Source organism: Myotis daubentonii, chromosome 16 (genome assembly GCF_963259705.1).
Source record: "Myotis daubentonii chromosome 16, mMyoDau2.1, whole genome shotgun sequence".
Lineage (NCBI taxonomy): Eukaryota > Metazoa > Chordata > Mammalia > Chiroptera > Vespertilionidae > Myotis > Myotis daubentonii.
Window position 1 is genome coordinate 48,649,765 of NC_081855.1, and position 16,997 is coordinate 48,666,761.

Below are 16,997 nucleotides of genomic sequence, written 5' to 3' on the forward strand. Positions count from 1 at the left end.
GCAGTTGTAGGCAGAGGGAACAGCCTGGGAAAACGCGCAGAGGTGTGAAAAAGAACAGCCCGTTCTGGAAGCTGCAGGCAAACAAGAGGGAGGGGGAGTGGTGAGAAGGGAAGGCAGAGAAAAGTGGACAAATGGCTTTGAATGTTGGTCAGGAAGCTGACTTTTCCTGTGCAAAGTGGCTTCTCAAACTCACTCCCTGGCGCCCCACTGAGCAATTCATCCGGGCCATGGAGGAAGGGGTGGGGCAGGGGGAGAGCAAGCAAAGTGGTTCACTCAGAACTTGAGAGAATTTTTTAAAAATATATTTTATTTTATTATTATTTTTTAATATATTTTATTACAGAGAGGAAGGGAGAGGGATACAGAGCTAGAAACATTGATCAGCTGCCTCTTGCACACACCCTACTGGGGATCTGCCTGCAACCAAGGTACATGCCCTTGACCGGAATTGAACCTGGGACCCTTCAGTCTACAGGCCGAGGCTTTATCCACTGAGCCAAACCGGTTAGGGTAGAACTTAGAGCGTTGGCCTGTGGACTGACGGGTCCCTGGGTTCTGGCCAGGGGCACATATGCGGGTTGGGCTTGACCCCCAGTAGGAGGCAGGCAGGAGGCAGCTGATCAATGATTCTCTCTCATCATTGATGTTTCTATCTCTCCCTCTCCCTTCCTCTCTGAAATCAATAAAAATATATTTAAAAAAAGAAGATTGGGGCTTAGAGCCAGGCCTGTGTGTTGTCCAACCCCAGGGGGAACTGTTCAGTGGGGTGCCCTTTGGAACTGTGCACCCAAAATCCTCAGAGGCATTTTGCTGGAGGAGGGACTGACTCTTGGGGGAGGGGAATTTGTGTGCAGACACACTGACCACACAGGGGTTGCCATATGGGACTGTCAGCTTCCTCTGTGTGTGCACGCTCCTGTGTGCCTGTGCCTGAGGTGTCTAAAAAATCATGCTCTCATCCCTTCCTTTGTAAAATAATTTTGCCTGGAACTCAGGGCCCAGGCCTTTTGCCCTTGATGGACAAGATTCCACTGAAAGAGAGAGAGAGAGAGAGAGAGAGAGAGAGAGAGAGAGAGAGAGAGAGAGAGAGAGCGCCTGGTACATAGTAGGCACTTCATAGCATTTTGTTGAGTGCATGAATGAATGAATGAACGAATGAGTGATCCTTCTCCTCTCAGCCCCTCTTTCTTTAAGGGAGGGGTAGACCTCACCCTTCAACTCTCCCACTCTCCAGGTTCGAATGTTGCCTTGGGATAGAAAGCAAAACCAAACAAGACATTTTGGTTAGAGGAGAAAAAGGACATAGAATTGTTATTTCTCAGCATTTTTTTTTTTACAGATAAAAAGTTTCTTCCTTGGCTTAGGAAGCCCAAAAGGGTATTATTAGGATTGGTTTATGCCATGGCCTAGAAAATGATAGAACATTTGGGTGGGGAAAAATCCATTAAAAAAAATTGCACCCAAAACGTTGTCCCTGAAATTATCTGTGTGTGGGGAAGTTTCTGAGACAGTCACGTCTATACCCCCCAGGACTGTGACACTGGGGACCTTGCTGGTGCCCCCCGATACCCCAAGGGGAGCTCTTGGGAATTCAACCCTGGACAAAGATGCAGCGCCACAGAAGGACCGTTAATCCTCACTGCCACACCGGGTGGGAGGGAGGCCTTGCTCCCATTTAGAAGGTAAAGAGGGGAGCCTGCGCCATGCCCCTGCCTTTTGGGGGCCTCCCCCCGCCCCCCCAGGGCCTGAGAATCCTCTGAGAGTGCGGGGTCCGCACCAGAAGTGTCCCAAGGCCTCTCTGGGCTTGAGGATGAGCTGTCCAAACTCTGTTCTGTGCTGGCCCAGGGGCCCAGCGAAAGAGTAGGGTGGGGTTGGGGGGCTGCAAGTAGCTAGGTTCCAGCCACTGCCTCAAGCCCAGCTGAGGAGAGAGAGAGAGAGAGAGAGAGAGAGAGAGCGCGAGCCATGGAAAACCAGGAACAGGCCCAGCAACATCTGGTGGGACAGAGTGCAGAAGGTGGGAGGAAGGACTAGCAGCCAGTATGGGAGAGATGAGCTCAGGGGCGAAGGGGGAGGGTGCAAGCAGGTGGAGGGTGGTGAGAGGGCAGGGAATTGGGTGCTGGAGTTGGAGTCCCACTCCCAGGACCTGCTCTGGGGATTGTCCTCAAAGGGGGCCCACACCAGCCTCCACCTTTTCTACCTCCATCTGCCTGCTTGCCTCCTCTGCCCCATACCCTGCTCCCCCCAGGCCAGGACCAAGGTGGCCAGGACCCCTCCACTCCCCTCCCTTCCTGGGATCCTGCTCTGTCCAACCTTGGAGGGCTCCATGGGGGCCTCCTCGCCTGGACTCCACCTTTGGGCAATGGGTGGGCTCTCCAAGTCTTGGGGTTCTTATTGGGGAATCTTGGGTACTTGGGCTCCTTTGGCCTCCCTGGCAGGCATGTTCCCATCCCTTTCTTCTCCCTTCTTCCATTTTGTCTGGGTTTATGGAAAAGAAAGCAGGTACAGGACTAAGGGCCAGGCACCTGGAGATGGAGGTGCCCTGAGTGGGGACCCTTTGGCTTTCCCTGTCCCCAGGCAGGCCCTGCAGAGTCACCAAGCCTGGATAGCTAAGGTCACACGAGCTCAGGCGATGTGTTGAGAGGCCTGTCTCTCTGTTCTCTGCACGGCCCTTGTCTGTTTATACCAAACAGTAGTTGGGGGTTGGGCACAGGGGCCTGGGGCTGTCTGTGTACAGTGACAACAGGGGCTGAGCATGGGGAAGGAGGCCCTCCCCAAGGCAGACTGTATTTGTCCATAAACACAGTCCACCCCATACCCCAGGGCAGAGGAGGGGCAAAGAAACCAGCCCCGCTGGAACTCCTCTCCTTCTACTGCCCTGGGAGGGGCCACCCCCAGACACACCGCTCCTCCCCACAGGCAGGCTCTCCCTGCCAGCACCACCCCCCGAGTTGTTTCCACAGCAAGCTGGACTATGTTCTGTAAACTCCAGTCCCCTGGCCAGGCAGCCCAGCAAAAGCACAGGTGTCCTGCCATCACCGCACCTGTGTGTTGGGGTCGGGGAAGAGGAGGGTGGGAGGCCAGCAGGGAGCAAAGACCCTTTGTAGGTGCATGTGATGCAGCATGCCTGCTTGTCCTGTCCCCTGGGAGGGGTCAGGTTCTTCCCATGGGGTCATGTGAGGGGTCCTAGCCTATGAGTCTCTGGGATTCTACGCGGCTCATGGATCTGGGGCCAATCTTGAAGCCTAAGGGTGTCCCCTCCTTGTCCCTGGGCCTCTTGGGGAATGGTGGGGGAGTGGATGTGCATCCCTGTGACTTTGTTTTGCTGTACCACCACCTCCCCTTCAAGTTAATGATTGGTAGGGAGCCCTGGGGACACCATTCCACCACCCCCTCCTCCCAGCTTAAGCTGCCTAATAGGTCCAGAGTTTCCTAGAGCCCTGGGAGCTCAGCCAATCAGAGGCCCCAGGCCTGACCCCACCCTTTAGTGGGTTTGCTTCTATAAAGAGAGGCTGAGGTCCCCGGTGGAGGCCCAGTGGGTCCAGCCCCACCCAGCGCTGACCTCTCTGTCACACACCTGGCCGCTCCCTTTCCAAGATGCTGTTTTGGCACAACCAGCTGGAGCACCTGTGGCCCAGTCCCGGGGAATTGTACCCGGGGCCGCCAAGCAGCTTGCTCAGGTAAGGGCCAGAGCCCCTTCCCTCGGCCCCTAAGGAAGGCCCTGGTGCGAGCTGTGGTGGACACATAGGGCCTCTGTTTCCAGTAGAGGGGGATGGGCTTCCTGCTCTTGGGTCCCTTTGGGGGTGGGGATGTAATCAGATGTACCTGGGTTTAGTGGGTCCTGGGACATCTCACAACACCCTGAGCACCACCTACACAGGACACTTTGGTGGGGCATTGACTTGGTATCAGGCAAGCCCTGAGGTTGCACACAAGCAATTGATGCCAGATGTTTGTCGATGCTTGGTATTATCTGGGATTTGCACCTTAACGGAGGTCTCCCAGAGGCCAAAGGAGTTGAATGGCGGCCCTGTTGGCCCTGGCTGCTGCTGGGGTGCCTGCTACAGGAAGCTGGAGGCTCCCAGGAGATAGAACCTGGCAGAGAGAGTCAACGCCCCATAGGGGGTGGGGTGGACAGGGCAGAAAGCTGGCAGGGCCTCCTCTCCCTGCAGGGAGTCCCTGCCCTTGCCCTACCTGAAGCAGGAGGAGCTGCCCAACATCCCCAGCACGGAGCCTCCCTGCCCCTCATTCCAGTACGTGCTCTGTGCGGCCACCTCACCAGCCGTGAAGCAGCAGGAGGAGGCCCTGACCTACCTGAACCAGGGTACGCTGGGCCAGGGAAGGAAAGGGGTGAGTGGGGGCAGCAAGCTCTGGAGGTTGTGCCAGGGTGGGCTGGGGAGGCAGGCACCACCTCTGCCCCTCGGAGTGGGGCTCACAGGTCCCCCAATCTCTCCCAGGCCAGTCCTATGAGGTGCAGATGCTCTGCAACTCCAAGCTGGGTGACGCCACCCAGTGGCCGCGGCTGCTGAAGGTAGGTGCGTCCCCTCCCAGATCCGGCAAAGGCCGAGTCTGACTGTCCCACGGGGCAGGAAGCCAGTGCCATCCCTGTGATGTCACTGTCGGGTAGAACCCTCTCAGGTCCACCTTTTAAGTTGACCTTCACAGCGGTGGGCAGGAATTGTGCAGGCAAGAGGCACAGAGAGGTTAAGTATTTTTCCATGAAACAGCCAGTAAGTAGCAGAACCGGGATATAAAAATATTAGCATATTACAGCCCTAGCCGGTTTGGCTCAGTGGATAGAGCATCAGCCTGCAGACCAAAGGGTTCCAGGTTTGATTCCAGTCCAGGGCACGTACCTCGGTTGCAGGCTTCTCCCCGGCCCGGGCCTTGGTCGGGGCTCATGCAGGAGGCAACCAATCGATGGGTTTCTCTCACATTGATATTTCTCTCTGTCTTTCCTTCTCTCTAAAATCAATGGAAAAAATATCCTCAGGTGAGAATTAAAAAAGGAAAGAAAAAGGGGGGGGGATATGTGTTATTCACACACATAATTACTTCTCTCAAAAAATTATTCATTTAGCCCTGGCCGGGTGGCTCATTTGATTGGAGCATTGTCCCATGCACCAAAAGGTTGCAGGTTCAACTCTGGTCAGGGCACATGCCTAGGTTTTGGGTTCCATCCCCATTCTGGGCATATACCAGAGGTAATGGATCGATGTTTCTCTCTCCTCTCCTCTCTCTCTCTCCTCTCTCTCTCTCTCTCTCTCAAATAAAAAAAAGAAGGGAACATGTCCTTGGGTGAGGATTTTAAAAAATTATTCATCAAGCTCCCATTTATTCCCAGAAACTATTCTCTGAGCTAGAGATTCAGCAGTAAAGAGACAGATGTAATTCCTTTCCTCAGGGGGCTTGCATTCTAGTGAGTGAGACAAACTTGTAATTACACAAATTGTATGCAATTACAAGTTGATTTACAAATTGCAAAATGATGAGTGCTGCAAAGAAAAGACTGCTAGCACTCCCCTTTCTAGAGCGCGCCTGCCTTTCTCCTCCCCTCTTCTTCCCGCACAGGCCAGCTACCGTTGCCTTTCTCTCCTAAGCTCCAACGGCCCCTCTTTTGCCTCCATAACTTGATTCCTGAGCCCACACAGCCCAGTTGGTTTGCTTCTTTCTACCTCTGTGATCTTCTAAGTAAACTTTTGCTTATCGTTAAAAAATACGTAGAGAAGAGCCCGGTAGAGTGATTAAGAGTGGGAAGGGATTAACTTCCTGATTTTACAGATGAGGAAACTGAGGCTCAGGGTCTCTAAGTCACCTCCCCAGTTTCACAGAATGGCAGGTGGGCATCTGCGCACAGATCTAGTGATTCTAAGTCCCATGTTTCCTGGGAGTGGGAAGCAAGGTGGGGAGAGTGTGGGAGGGTTGGCCTACCCCAGGTATGGGAACTGTTCCCAAATGCCTACAAGCGCCACCTTTCTGTGCCCACAGAGTGTGGTGCGTGTGGTGTTCCATGACCGGCGCCTGCAGTACACGGAGCAGCAGCAGCTGGATGGGTGGAGATGGAGCCGGCCTGGGGACCGCATCCTGGACATCGGTGAATGGGGAGGGACCCTTTAGGGCCACCATCTGTCTTGAAAGCCCTTAGAGGTGGGGAGGGCTGAGCCTTGCTTCCTGCTTGCTACTCTGTGTCTGCAGATGTGCCATTGTCCGTGGGGGTGATAGAACCCCAGGTGCTGCCCTCACAGCTCAACACAGTGGAGTTTCACTGGGACCCGACCAAGAGGACCTCTCTCTTCCTGCAGGTGAGCCTGAAGGGGACAGTAAAAATCAATCACTTCCAGAAAACACCTTGGGGGGAAAAATATGGATAAAGGTTTATGGACTCTCACCATAGGGAAGGACTAGTTAAACATTAAAGCAATGGAAGAAACTACAAAACACAGGACTTAGCTTCTAAGAAAGTCATGGTCTTTAATACCTAGGCAAAATTAAAAGGAGACCCCAAATGGGAAAAATAGTTGTTAGTGTTATAGCCTTAATAATAAAAAGTTATCATCCTATATAATAAAAGGGTAATATGCAAATTGACCAAATGGCAGAATGACCGATCGCTATGATGCGCATTGACCACCAGGGGGAGTGCCGCTCAGCCACAAGCCAGGCTGATGGCTGGCGAGTGCAGAGGTCGTGGTGGGAGGCCAAGCTGAGGAGTCGTTTCCCCCCCCCCCCCCCAATGCACGAATGTTGTGCACTGGGCTTCTAGTATATCAATAAGAAAAAATAGGAGACAAACAGAAAACAGGCAAAGGATATAAGTAGACAATTTATAAGGATACTAAATGTAGACAGGTCAACCTCATAAAATGCTAATTAAAATGTCCTATATATCATGGGGAAGTAAAGTACAACATAGGGAAAGAACCTAATAAAGTTACACTTGAAGAATAGACGCTGCTGACAGGTGACAGGCAGGCCACAGGTTTTAGGTGCAATCCCCCTGGAAGGTAGGTGCGGCCGGGAGTCACACTGCTTCCTTTTTGCTTCTTCTCCGCCTGCCTCAGGTTCACTGCATCAGCACTGAGTTCACTCCTCGGAAAAAGGGTGGAGAGAAAGGCGTGCCCTTCCGCCTCCAGATTGACACTTTCAAGCCCAGTGACAAGGGGCTTCCACCTGAACACCTACATTCAGCCGGCTGCCTCATCAAGGTGTTCAAGGTGCAGGCAGCACCGGGCCCCTTCCCCCTCCCTCTCAGGGCTTGTCACCCTGCCTCGCTGGCTGTGTGGATCCTGGCCCTGCTTTGCTGTGGATCCTCAGCCTGCGGTCCCTGCTCTGGGTCTCTTTCCTTCTCTGTGCACAGAGGGATGGGGCTGGATGTCTTTCTTAGAGCCCCTTCTGTGACGAGAAGTGTGCAGGCGAGGAGGGGGCCTCTGAGATTCCCATGTCTCCCTCTTGTAGCCCAAAGGAGCTGACCGGAAACTGAAAACCGACCGGGAGAAGGTTGAGAAACAGCCCCTGCACGAGAGAGACAAGTATCAGGCTGCCTGTGAGAGCACGGTCTTCGTGGAGGTGCGTGTTTTGGGGGGCAGGGTTGGAGAAAAGGTCCTCACTTACACCTGGGAAACTGAGGACTCCAGGGCTGTGCCTGCTTCAGGATGATCACAGCCCCCCGGGATTCCACCCGTTTCCTGCAAAGACAAACTTCAAGACCCTCCTGTGCCTGCCACCGCTGACACCTCACTGCTGCTGCTTCTGCCCAGAGCAGCTGCGTTCCTGCTGCTGCTTCTGCCAGCTCCGCCGGGAGCCTGCCCAGCTCCCCCAGGCAGCCCTGCAGGCTAGTTTGCTCTCTTGCTTAGTGTGGAAACTAGATCTGCTTGTCAGCTAATTTTGTAGATGCTAACATTAAAAAAAAAAAAGTGTTTTTATTGATATTAGAGAGAGAGGAAGGAGAGGGAGAGATGTTTCCTGCACAGCCCTCCCAGGCATCTCTCCTGATCCCTGACCAGAATGACCGAACTGGCGACCTCCTGGTGCATGGGTCCACATTCAACCACTGAACCACACTGGCCGGGCCCTTGTCAACTCCTAATAGGCAGTTGGAGGGAGGTGAGGGACAGCTGCCACGGCTCTCCAACTGTCCATGCCGACCTTACTGTTTTCCCACAGTGTTCACCATGGCCGGAGCCCAGTGCAGAGCCCCACCTGCCTCTCAGCCCTCAGGCTCTGGCCTCCCCCCACTCCTGCAAACTCCTGTCCCCAGAGCGGTGAGTGGGGATGCACACCTCCCATCAGCCCTTTGGGGCGCCAGTGAAGAGCTCCTCAGCCAAGGCCTGGGGGAGGGGCAGGGTTGAGAGGCGTGCTGAGGCCGGGAAGAGGCTCAGCCCGGCTTCTGGGGAACACCTGGGATGACACCTGCCTCCCAGGGTGGGAGACTGGCTGCACTGCACCCAAGAGGCCCTGACCCTCTGCTCCCCCACAGGCTCTGCTGCTCACCACCATTCATCCTGGACACTTTGGGGGGCAGCCCAGCTGAGGTGAGTCTTCCCTTTCCACCCCCCCATCCCCGTCCACTCTCCCAAAGCCTCAGCAACCTCATCTCTCGCTCCAGAATAGGGCGGCCCTGCCCCCTGGTGGACTGATGTGCTATGGCCCTAGATCACAAAACTTCCCCGCATGGACCGGCACTTCCCACCAGCAGAATGAGCCTCCCCCTCAGACTCGGGCCCCCCAGGGGCAGAGGTGGTTTCTCCGCCCCTCTGTTCTCAGTCGGCGGGCTCATGGTGTTCCCTGGACTGCCCTCCATGCCTCAGGACCTGAACCCTGGAGCCTCCACCCTGGAGACGCAGCAGTGGTTACATCGCCACCGGTTCTCCAGCTACTGCCGGACACTAGCCAATTTCACAGGTGAGGCTGGGGTCTTGCAGGGATCCCGCTGTAGGGAAATGGGGGTGGGGCTCTCAGCAGGAAGCCTGCCTCTGTCCTGGCTTTTGTGTTCCCTTCAACTAACTTTTATTTAGGACTAAGAGTTGCCAGGCACCATTCTTGCTGAGTTTTTTTCTCTCATATTATCCTATATAATTTACACACTCGCCCTTGAGAACAGGGCTCAGAGGGGTTCAATACGTTGCGGAAGGACACACAGCCAGCAAGTGGCAGAGCCGGGGTGTGGCTCTAAGTCTACCCGGATATACTAAGGCTGTTTGTAGACTCATGTTGGACTGTGTCCCTTGCCAGCCTCGATCCCAGGCCTCTTCCCCAATCTGGCTCTGTCTGCCTCTGCAGGCACCGATCTGCTGAAGCTTACCCGGCAGGACCTTATCCAGATCTGCGGGGCTGCCGACGGGATCCGCCTTTTCAATACTCTTAGAGCCAGGTGCTGGGCACTGCCAACAGGGTCCCCTGCCCTCTGTAGTGGCACCTACCAATTCAGCTAGCAGAATGTTCAAGTCAAGAGGCACCTTGAAGGCCACTTACTCCCCGCCCTCATTTTATACAAAGGAAGAAACTCTGGCCCAAAAAGGACACTGACCTTCCTGAGGTTACAGACTGGCAGGGCTGGGCTAAAAAACCAGGCTCCCGTGACCTCTCCTGTGACCATCCCATCTGCATCACGCAGTTTCTGGGGACAGTTAGATTTTCCTATCTTCTCTCCCCCAGAATCTAGCGTTTATTACAAGCTTAAGAAATGCGTGGCGATTTCTCTCCCTGGAGACCTGGGAGGGGCGGGGTCTCTCCCAGGGATGGGGGCTCCAAGCGGGAGCTGATGGTCCAGATATGAAGGGCTGAGACTGTTTTCCTGGCCCAGGCCCATCCGTCACCGGCTGACTTTGTATGTGGCTCAGGAGGCCTCTAGGCAAGAGAACGAGGTTCCTAAGAACCCTGAACCAGGTGAGGTTCTGGCCTCTCCAGAAGAAACTAAGGTGTGGCCGCACGAACCCTCTTCTGGCCTGGGGAAAGGGTGGTGCCCCACCGTTCCTAGGACCCGCATGCCCTCCTTGCATTCCCCTGCCTTCCATGACCAGACTAGTCCTCTCCTTCCAGGATGTCTCCCTGGGTTTATTCCTCCATGCTCTCTCCCTAACCCCTTCTGATTTTGTCATTCTATTAGCATGTGGGATTAGAACATTATAATCTTATTGTTCTTGGGTTTCGGTCCTTCATATGTAGATGTCCCATCTCCTCTTTCAACTGGGGCGGGCCTCCCCTCAGTTGAGGAATAGGTGAAGACTAAGTGGGTTTATAAGCCTTTTTCTTTCTTTACTCTCTCCCCTCACACCCACCATGAGGCTGTCACCATGCCCTCTCATCCTCCTGGTATCTGGGGCTCCCTCTAGACCTCTCCCCCCACTGACCCCATCCCAGGTTTTTATCAAGAGATTTCTCTGGATGAGCTCAGCGCCATTGAACTGATGGGAAAACTGGCAGAGCTCTTGAACCTCCCAGCCAATCAGATCCACCGCCTCTTCCACCAGGGCCCTGGGGGTATCCTCATTCTCCTTAGCGACCAGGTAAGGGGCGGTGGTTCCCTATAAGGCTCCACTAAGGCCTGGTCACTCCTTTCCCTCTCCCTACCTACCCTGGCTTATTCCGTTGGGCTCTAAGAACGGAATTATCTTAGTGACCCCTTCTCCCTTGCAGGTGGTTCAGAATCTTAAGGATGAATCGTACTTTGTGGCCGTGGTGAAAAAAGGTAGGAGTTTTAGAGGGAGACACTAGCTTTGTGTCAGAGACAGAGATCGTATAGCAAAAAGACAGCTATTTATTGCTCAGGAAAAACGTGACTGAATAAATGCACTCTCATAAGTGTATTACCATGGAAGGTAAGCCCCCCCCCCCCCCCTTCTCCAACTCCCACAAACTGCAACAATCAAGCGGAAGGGCAGGTGCTTGCTACCAGTCAGCTGGTAGTCCTGGTTCTCTGGATGCCTGCCCGGCCCCTCCTGTGATGCTCCAGTGCACAGGGAGGCTTCCTGAAAAGGTGGATTGGCGGCGAGGGGAAGAACACCGGGGTGTGCAGGTGCGCTGCAGGCCGCTCGTTGTTGGGAGTGCATCCTCGTGGTGGTTGGGGGCCAGCCTCACCCCAGTGGTGCCCTTTTTACTGCTTTCAGTGCAGAATCCAGATGGCTACTACCTGGTGTTGACCTAAGCTCAGGGACGCCCTGCTGCAAGAGGACCTGGTTCTCCAGAAAATCCTCGATGCTTCCCCAGGCTCCAGGTGAAGAGCCGGACCGTCCTGTATCCCTCCCCTGGGGAGGCAGCAAGCAGCCCCAGGCTCACATTTCTTACTGCTCGGCAGCAAGTTATTAGAACCTGGGACACAGCTTCCCAAGATGAGCTAAACTGGCCAAGCCTTGTGAGGCAAGAAACCTGGCAATATGGATGAGCTTTTGCCCCAAGCAGTGCTGCTGAACAATGAGTGAATTTGTGTTTAAAATTCTACTCACCCCTTCCTTTTTTGCAAATTAATTTAAACAGATATATATATATATACTTAATGCTTGTTCTATTTTCTTGATGATATGGTCCTCTCGAGAATTGTCTTCTGCCTAAACTATAGACTAGGGCAAGGGATAGAGTCTGGGATAGGAATAAATAAATCTGGCTGGATTTTTCTTTTATTCCAATTAGTTAGGGCAACAACTATTCACTAAAGCCTCCGAAAGACCATTCAACTATCAAATCGTTGCGCTTATTCAAACTGCAGTTCTAGAGACTTGGGAAACTGTTACTCTTCTTAAACACTGAGGCCATGGGGTTTTATTTTTAAAATGCAGTTGAACTTATTAATCTTTGAATTTTTAGGTCTTCCCCTATATTAAGGTCATAAATTTAAACAAACATTTTCAAAGTTTAAATTTTAATTTTGCATTTCACTTTTAGGTCCACCGGAAACTGATTTTTGTGTGTTTTTCCATGCAGAAAACCGATTTTATATTAAGTGCTTTGTAAAACGTGATGTTATTCTGATTTTTTTTCTTTCTCTTTTTAAAAAAATGTATTTTACTGACTTTTTACAGAGAGGAAAAAGGGATAGAGAGTTAGAAACATCAATGAGAGAGAAACATCAATCAGCTGCCTCCTGCACACCCCCTACTGGGGATGTGCCCGCAACCAAGGTACATGCCCTTGACCAGAATCGAACCTGGGACCTTTCAGTCTGCAGGCTGATGCTCTAGCCACTGAGCCAAACCGGTTAGGGCTGCTTAATATTTTCATTCCTTTCCCTCAAAATTTTATCACACACACAACAAAAAAAATACTGAAGAGAGAAAACCTATATCCATGGATTGGAAAACAGGCCAAGGCACCCTCCGCTTAATCCCTTTTTAATCATTTACTGGTCATCTTTGGGGAGTTTTAAACCAGGTAGCCTCTGGCTAGGGAGGGCAGGAAGGGAGAAGGCTCTGAACACTGGCTGGAATGGGGGTCCTGGCCGGTGGTTAGAGCTTCGGCTCACAGACTGAAGAGTCACGCCATCAATTCCAGTCAAGGGCATGTACCTTGGTTCCAGGCTGGCTGGATCCCCAGCCTGTCAGGGTGTGTGCGAGAGGGAACCAATCGATGGGCCTCTCTCACATTGATGTTTCTCCCTCTCTGTCTCTCTCCCTCCCTTCCACTCCCTAAAAATCAATGGAAAAAATATCCTTGGCTATTAAAAAAAAAAAAAAATCCTTGGGGAAGGGGAAGTCTGTTTATCCTTGAAGACCTAAAAAGTATCTCCCTCAACATACAGGGCTGATCCAACATGGACAACTGCTTGTACCCCTGTAACCCCGGCGGCCTCACCCAAATTACCAACCCAGACCAGGCCTTTACCACGTGCGGAACGAGTGGATTTCAAGAGAGGTCTATGAATCCACAGGTTCCCTGAGGGCATTTCATGGCAGGATAGACACCCTGAGATGTAAATTTTGATTGCAGATTTGGCTCCCCTGCTCATCTCCACCAAAAGGATAGGGACCCCATTTCATTAACCTTTGTGTATCTCTCAACTGGAGCCTCCAGCACAGACCAGACACTGAAATGTTTGCTGAAATGAAGGGAATAAAGCAGGTAGCATGTGAATGCTTACAATGTGCCATCATTACCTCTTTTAACCTTTACAGCTCTAAAGCAAGATGAGACAGCAGGTCATTCAGGTCATTTGGGTGGAGGTCAGGCAATGACTTGGGAGCTGTGGTTAACCATCTTCACTCCTTCCTAGGCGACGTAAGGGCCATGGACTGCACAGATAAGGAACTCAGGATGAATTGTTCTATCAAATTAGAACAAGAATTTTAGAAATCCTGATTTATATTATGTCTTGTGTTTCTTAGACAAGTAGAGTTGTGTATTAAAAAAAGGCTACTAAAAAGTTATTAACTAAAGGTTATTAGTTAAATTCTATTAAAAAATATAAGGGTGCCAAAAAGAAGCCCCTTCACAGAGCCTCGGGAGCCTGTGCAGCTCTAGGGTTCAAGAAAGTAGAGAATCACAGCTCCAAGTCAGGCTATTTCCGCAGCAAAATGAAAAGTCTTCACAGCTTATTTCCTTTAATTACATCATAAAACAAAATTAGAACATACAGGAAACAAGAATAGCTACATAACAATTTACTTTATATATTTATATATAAAAAACATTTCTTTTTAGTCCAAAGATTTTAAAGCAGAAGGAATCCTCTACTGCCACCTTGGCTTTTATTTATTTTAAATAACCCTCCCTCCCCCGCAATCTCAAGCGCCAAAAGTAGTAGTGGAAACAGTCACTTGGACAGCGAATGGAACCTGGCGCCGGGTCACCATGTGGGGAGCTGTCGATGCCAGGGACTGGCAAAGCGCTGGGCGGGCCTAGTGGAGAAGCAGTAAGCAGCAGCTCCCACACACTGAAGCAAGCACTCCAGGGCAGGCCAGAGGCTGGGGGAGGCTTAGGCAGGCCAGATAATGATGTTTGGTACCAGACCCTGCCAGTCAATCTCCTCTGAATTTTACCCCCTCAAGGGCTGGGAACAGGAGGGGGCCACTGGGTACGGGGATGAAAGAGCCTGGTTTGAAGATAAAAATTTCTCCCACAGCACCATTTACCCATCCATCTCTGTCCCCAGGCAGAGTCTGACGGGCAGGGGTAGTCCTCACAGTTCTCTGAGCTCTGCACAGGCCGCATTTCTCAGGTCTGTGCTCTCAGGGTCACTGGAAGGTGGGCAAAGGTGAGGAGAGCAGTTGGGATATGCCCAAGGCAGGTTACTTGGAAATGATTCCTGGGAGGAAAAAGGAGGCGGCCAGAGTGGGAGGCATTTGAAAGTTGAGTCATAAAACAGGAATGGAGAAAGGCAAAATCAAGAAGTAACCCTCAGTGCTGGCAGCTACAGAGCCTCAGGGGCCAGCTCCAAGAGAGGCACCCCATCCCACAGAGGTTGTAGAGGTTAGTGTGTAACTTGGGGGTAGGGTGAGGAGGGGAGTAAGAGAAGAAATCTCAGGCTCACCTCTCCTGCACTTGTTAGAAATTAACAGTCATCAGAGAAAAACAGATAAATTATTCTTAAGGGAAGAAGAAAACTGTTGTAAACCCAGGAAAATAGCAGCAAAGGTTTCACTTATTACAGATCTATCACATAGCACTAGGAAAGAAAATCATTCAAGTCTTTAGGGGGGAAAGGTAAAATAATCAAACCATGCCGATTAGAGACTCCTTTTCAAGATAGGATTTTCTAAGACTTTAGGTTCTCATTCACTAGTGCCATAAAAAAACAAAAACAGAATAATGACTTCTGGTGCTTGGGAAGAGTTAGGCTAAGATAAGAACCCACATACACGTGTGTGAACAGCAGTGTGGTACGGATCTGAATAAAAAACAGTAGTAAGAGACAATGACAAGCGAAATTTAGGGGGGCAAACTTCTTCTTCGCTTTATATAAAAGACATCACTTCAAAGATTCCCCGGGGTTCCCGGAGTATGGCAGGAGAAAAGGTATGTGTCTGGACACCTCTTCCCTCCACCTCTTCCTGGGTGGGGATTCGCATCGCCTACCTGCTCTTGCCCTGGTGAACAACGTGCCCAGAGCAGCTGGGAAGCCCTGGGGTTTCTTTCAGTGGTGTCAATACCCATGTGATGGCTCTGGTTAGATGTGTGTGGGAACCAGAAGGAAAAAGGGCCTGGAGTTCATTAGATGGAGAGGAAAGTAAATCTACTCACATGTGAAGCAGTTGTTTTCTACATATTCAGGACAGATGCTTGTACCTGAAGCAAAGTACCCCACCGTTCCAGAACTGATTTTCTCCTTAATTTGAATCTCACCTACCATTTCCCCACCCCAATTCTTCAAAACAAGACACTGAAAAATAGAGAAAATACACAGGGTCAATTGATATAATTCTGGTCGCTCATGCTTCTTTTTCCTAAAGGGCAGTGAACTACCATGGCTGAGCAAGCACTAACCCTCAACACCTGGGAATCGAACCCTACCAGGGGCTTACTCAAAAAGCACACGCGGCAGGGATGGGAGAAGTGCACGATGGAATTTCTCTTAACATCCCCCACGTGAGCTTGTCCAACACGTTTTCCACTGAAAATTGAGTGTAACTCTCTTGGGCTCCAAAGATTCGCTCAGACTTAGCTGAGAGATTTATACTAACTTTCCTAAGGACCAAAGGCTTCAGAAATGTACAACTGCTGTGCCTAAGAATAAAAAATGGACAAAATAGGGAGAGGAGGGAAGTACAGAAGCCCTTCATGCAGAAAACTCACTTGCCTTAAACGGTTGTGTCTGGCAGGAAGAGAGGTCCCAAGTGAAAAGGCAAGCTTAGAGAAGCATGTGTTTGCTCGAGAACCAAGATGGTAAGTCGAGGGCACCTGGGTATAGCAAATACAGCCCAACTTTATTACCTGGTTAATTATACACGATTGACACGGTCTTTCACAGTCTTTTGTATCTTTCAATCTTACAATTAAAATTTATGATGGAAATAAAGGTGAGGAGAGGCTGAAACTCCATATGTCCCCTCACCCTCCTGCTGCTTTAGGGGTTCTTTGGTCCCAGATCATAATCATTGTAAGGGGACGGACAGGCTCTGCTTAAAGACCAACCAAACATCCTAAACCTCTTCTCAAATAAAATTTGGCTAATTCACATTGTTTTGGTCTCAGGTGGTTAAAGATCCTAGAACTGGTGGGCAGCTAGAGAAGGCAATCGTTTTATAGAATGTCCAGAAGCTGAAAGCATATCAGGGAAAGAGTGTCAGCCAGGATGCACAATAGGGATAGAAACCTAACCTTAAAGTATGCAAACAAGCAGGAAAAGGCAGACTAGACCATTTCCTCTCTCGTTGGGGTGGTGACTGTCATGAGCAGTCTGTGATTTTCAGCACAATAAATATTCATCGGCCAAGGGTCTGCAACCAGTGATCCGCAAGTGTTCCTCCTTTCAAAACAACAGGGCCGCCTAAGGACATGCTGCCAATACAGGCAGGCAGGTAGCCACCCTCTTCTTCCCATAACACTGTCGCATTTCCTAACAACTTCAAACCAAGATAGGCTCCATGGCATACTTTGTGTAGCCCCCATGGCATTAGTGGGCTATTAAACCAGTAACAATGCATTTTACAAGGCAATTAGAACATAAGCACTTGACTGCTGTAGCATTATAGCTACACTGAACTGTTCAGTTTGGGAAAACCCAAAATAAAGCATCATAAAAACATTTACCAGGTTTCTCTTTAAAATGTGTGATCTAAGGAATATATGAAATTCTGATTTATATGTCTGCTGAATCAGCTTAACTCATGAATGTGGAAATACACACACATACACACAAAAACATTTAAGAAATACTTTTACAACCCACTAGAGAGCAGAACAGGAGAAAACTTTTTACATGAAGTAGTATAATGTGCTTTCATATTCCAAATATTGGAAAAAAAATAAAGCAGATCCCTTTACTGCTCATATCCAAGTTGATTTCTAATTTAGCAAGCAAATGTCAAAGACCACCCTCAAAGACCATCTGGTGAAAAATGGCCTGAGCCACT

At 50.7% G+C, this 16,997-nt stretch overlaps 1 protein-coding gene across 2 annotated transcripts; it reads left to right on the forward strand.

Moving 5' to 3' along the window:
• The first annotated feature begins 3,530 nt into the window (after positions 1-3,530).
• Positions 3,531-12,834, forward strand: LOC132218937 (transcription factor CP2-like protein 1). 2 transcript variants are annotated; one of them, XR_009449329.1, is made up of 16 exons: positions 3,531-3,677; positions 4,170-4,321; positions 4,455-4,528; positions 5,986-6,091; positions 6,193-6,299; positions 7,059-7,211; positions 7,453-7,563; positions 8,161-8,258; positions 8,474-8,528; positions 8,805-8,898; positions 9,277-9,367; positions 9,800-9,882; positions 10,357-10,502; positions 10,633-10,684; positions 11,103-11,209; positions 12,728-12,834. XR_009449329.1 is itself a non-coding variant. In XM_059670851.1 (15 exons), exons 1-15 carry the CDS (start codon positions 3,595-3,597, stop codon positions 11,138-11,140), a joined length of 1,443 nt encoding a protein of 480 aa, XP_059526834.1. In that variant the 5' UTR covers positions 3,531-3,594; the 3' UTR covers positions 11,141-11,358. The 2 variants fall into 2 exon arrangements, 1 of the variants encoding a protein (XP_059526834.1); XM_059670851.1 differs by lacking the exon at positions 12,728-12,834 and having other exon boundaries at positions 11,103-11,358.
• The last annotated feature ends 4,163 nt before the right edge of the window (positions 12,835-16,997 follow it).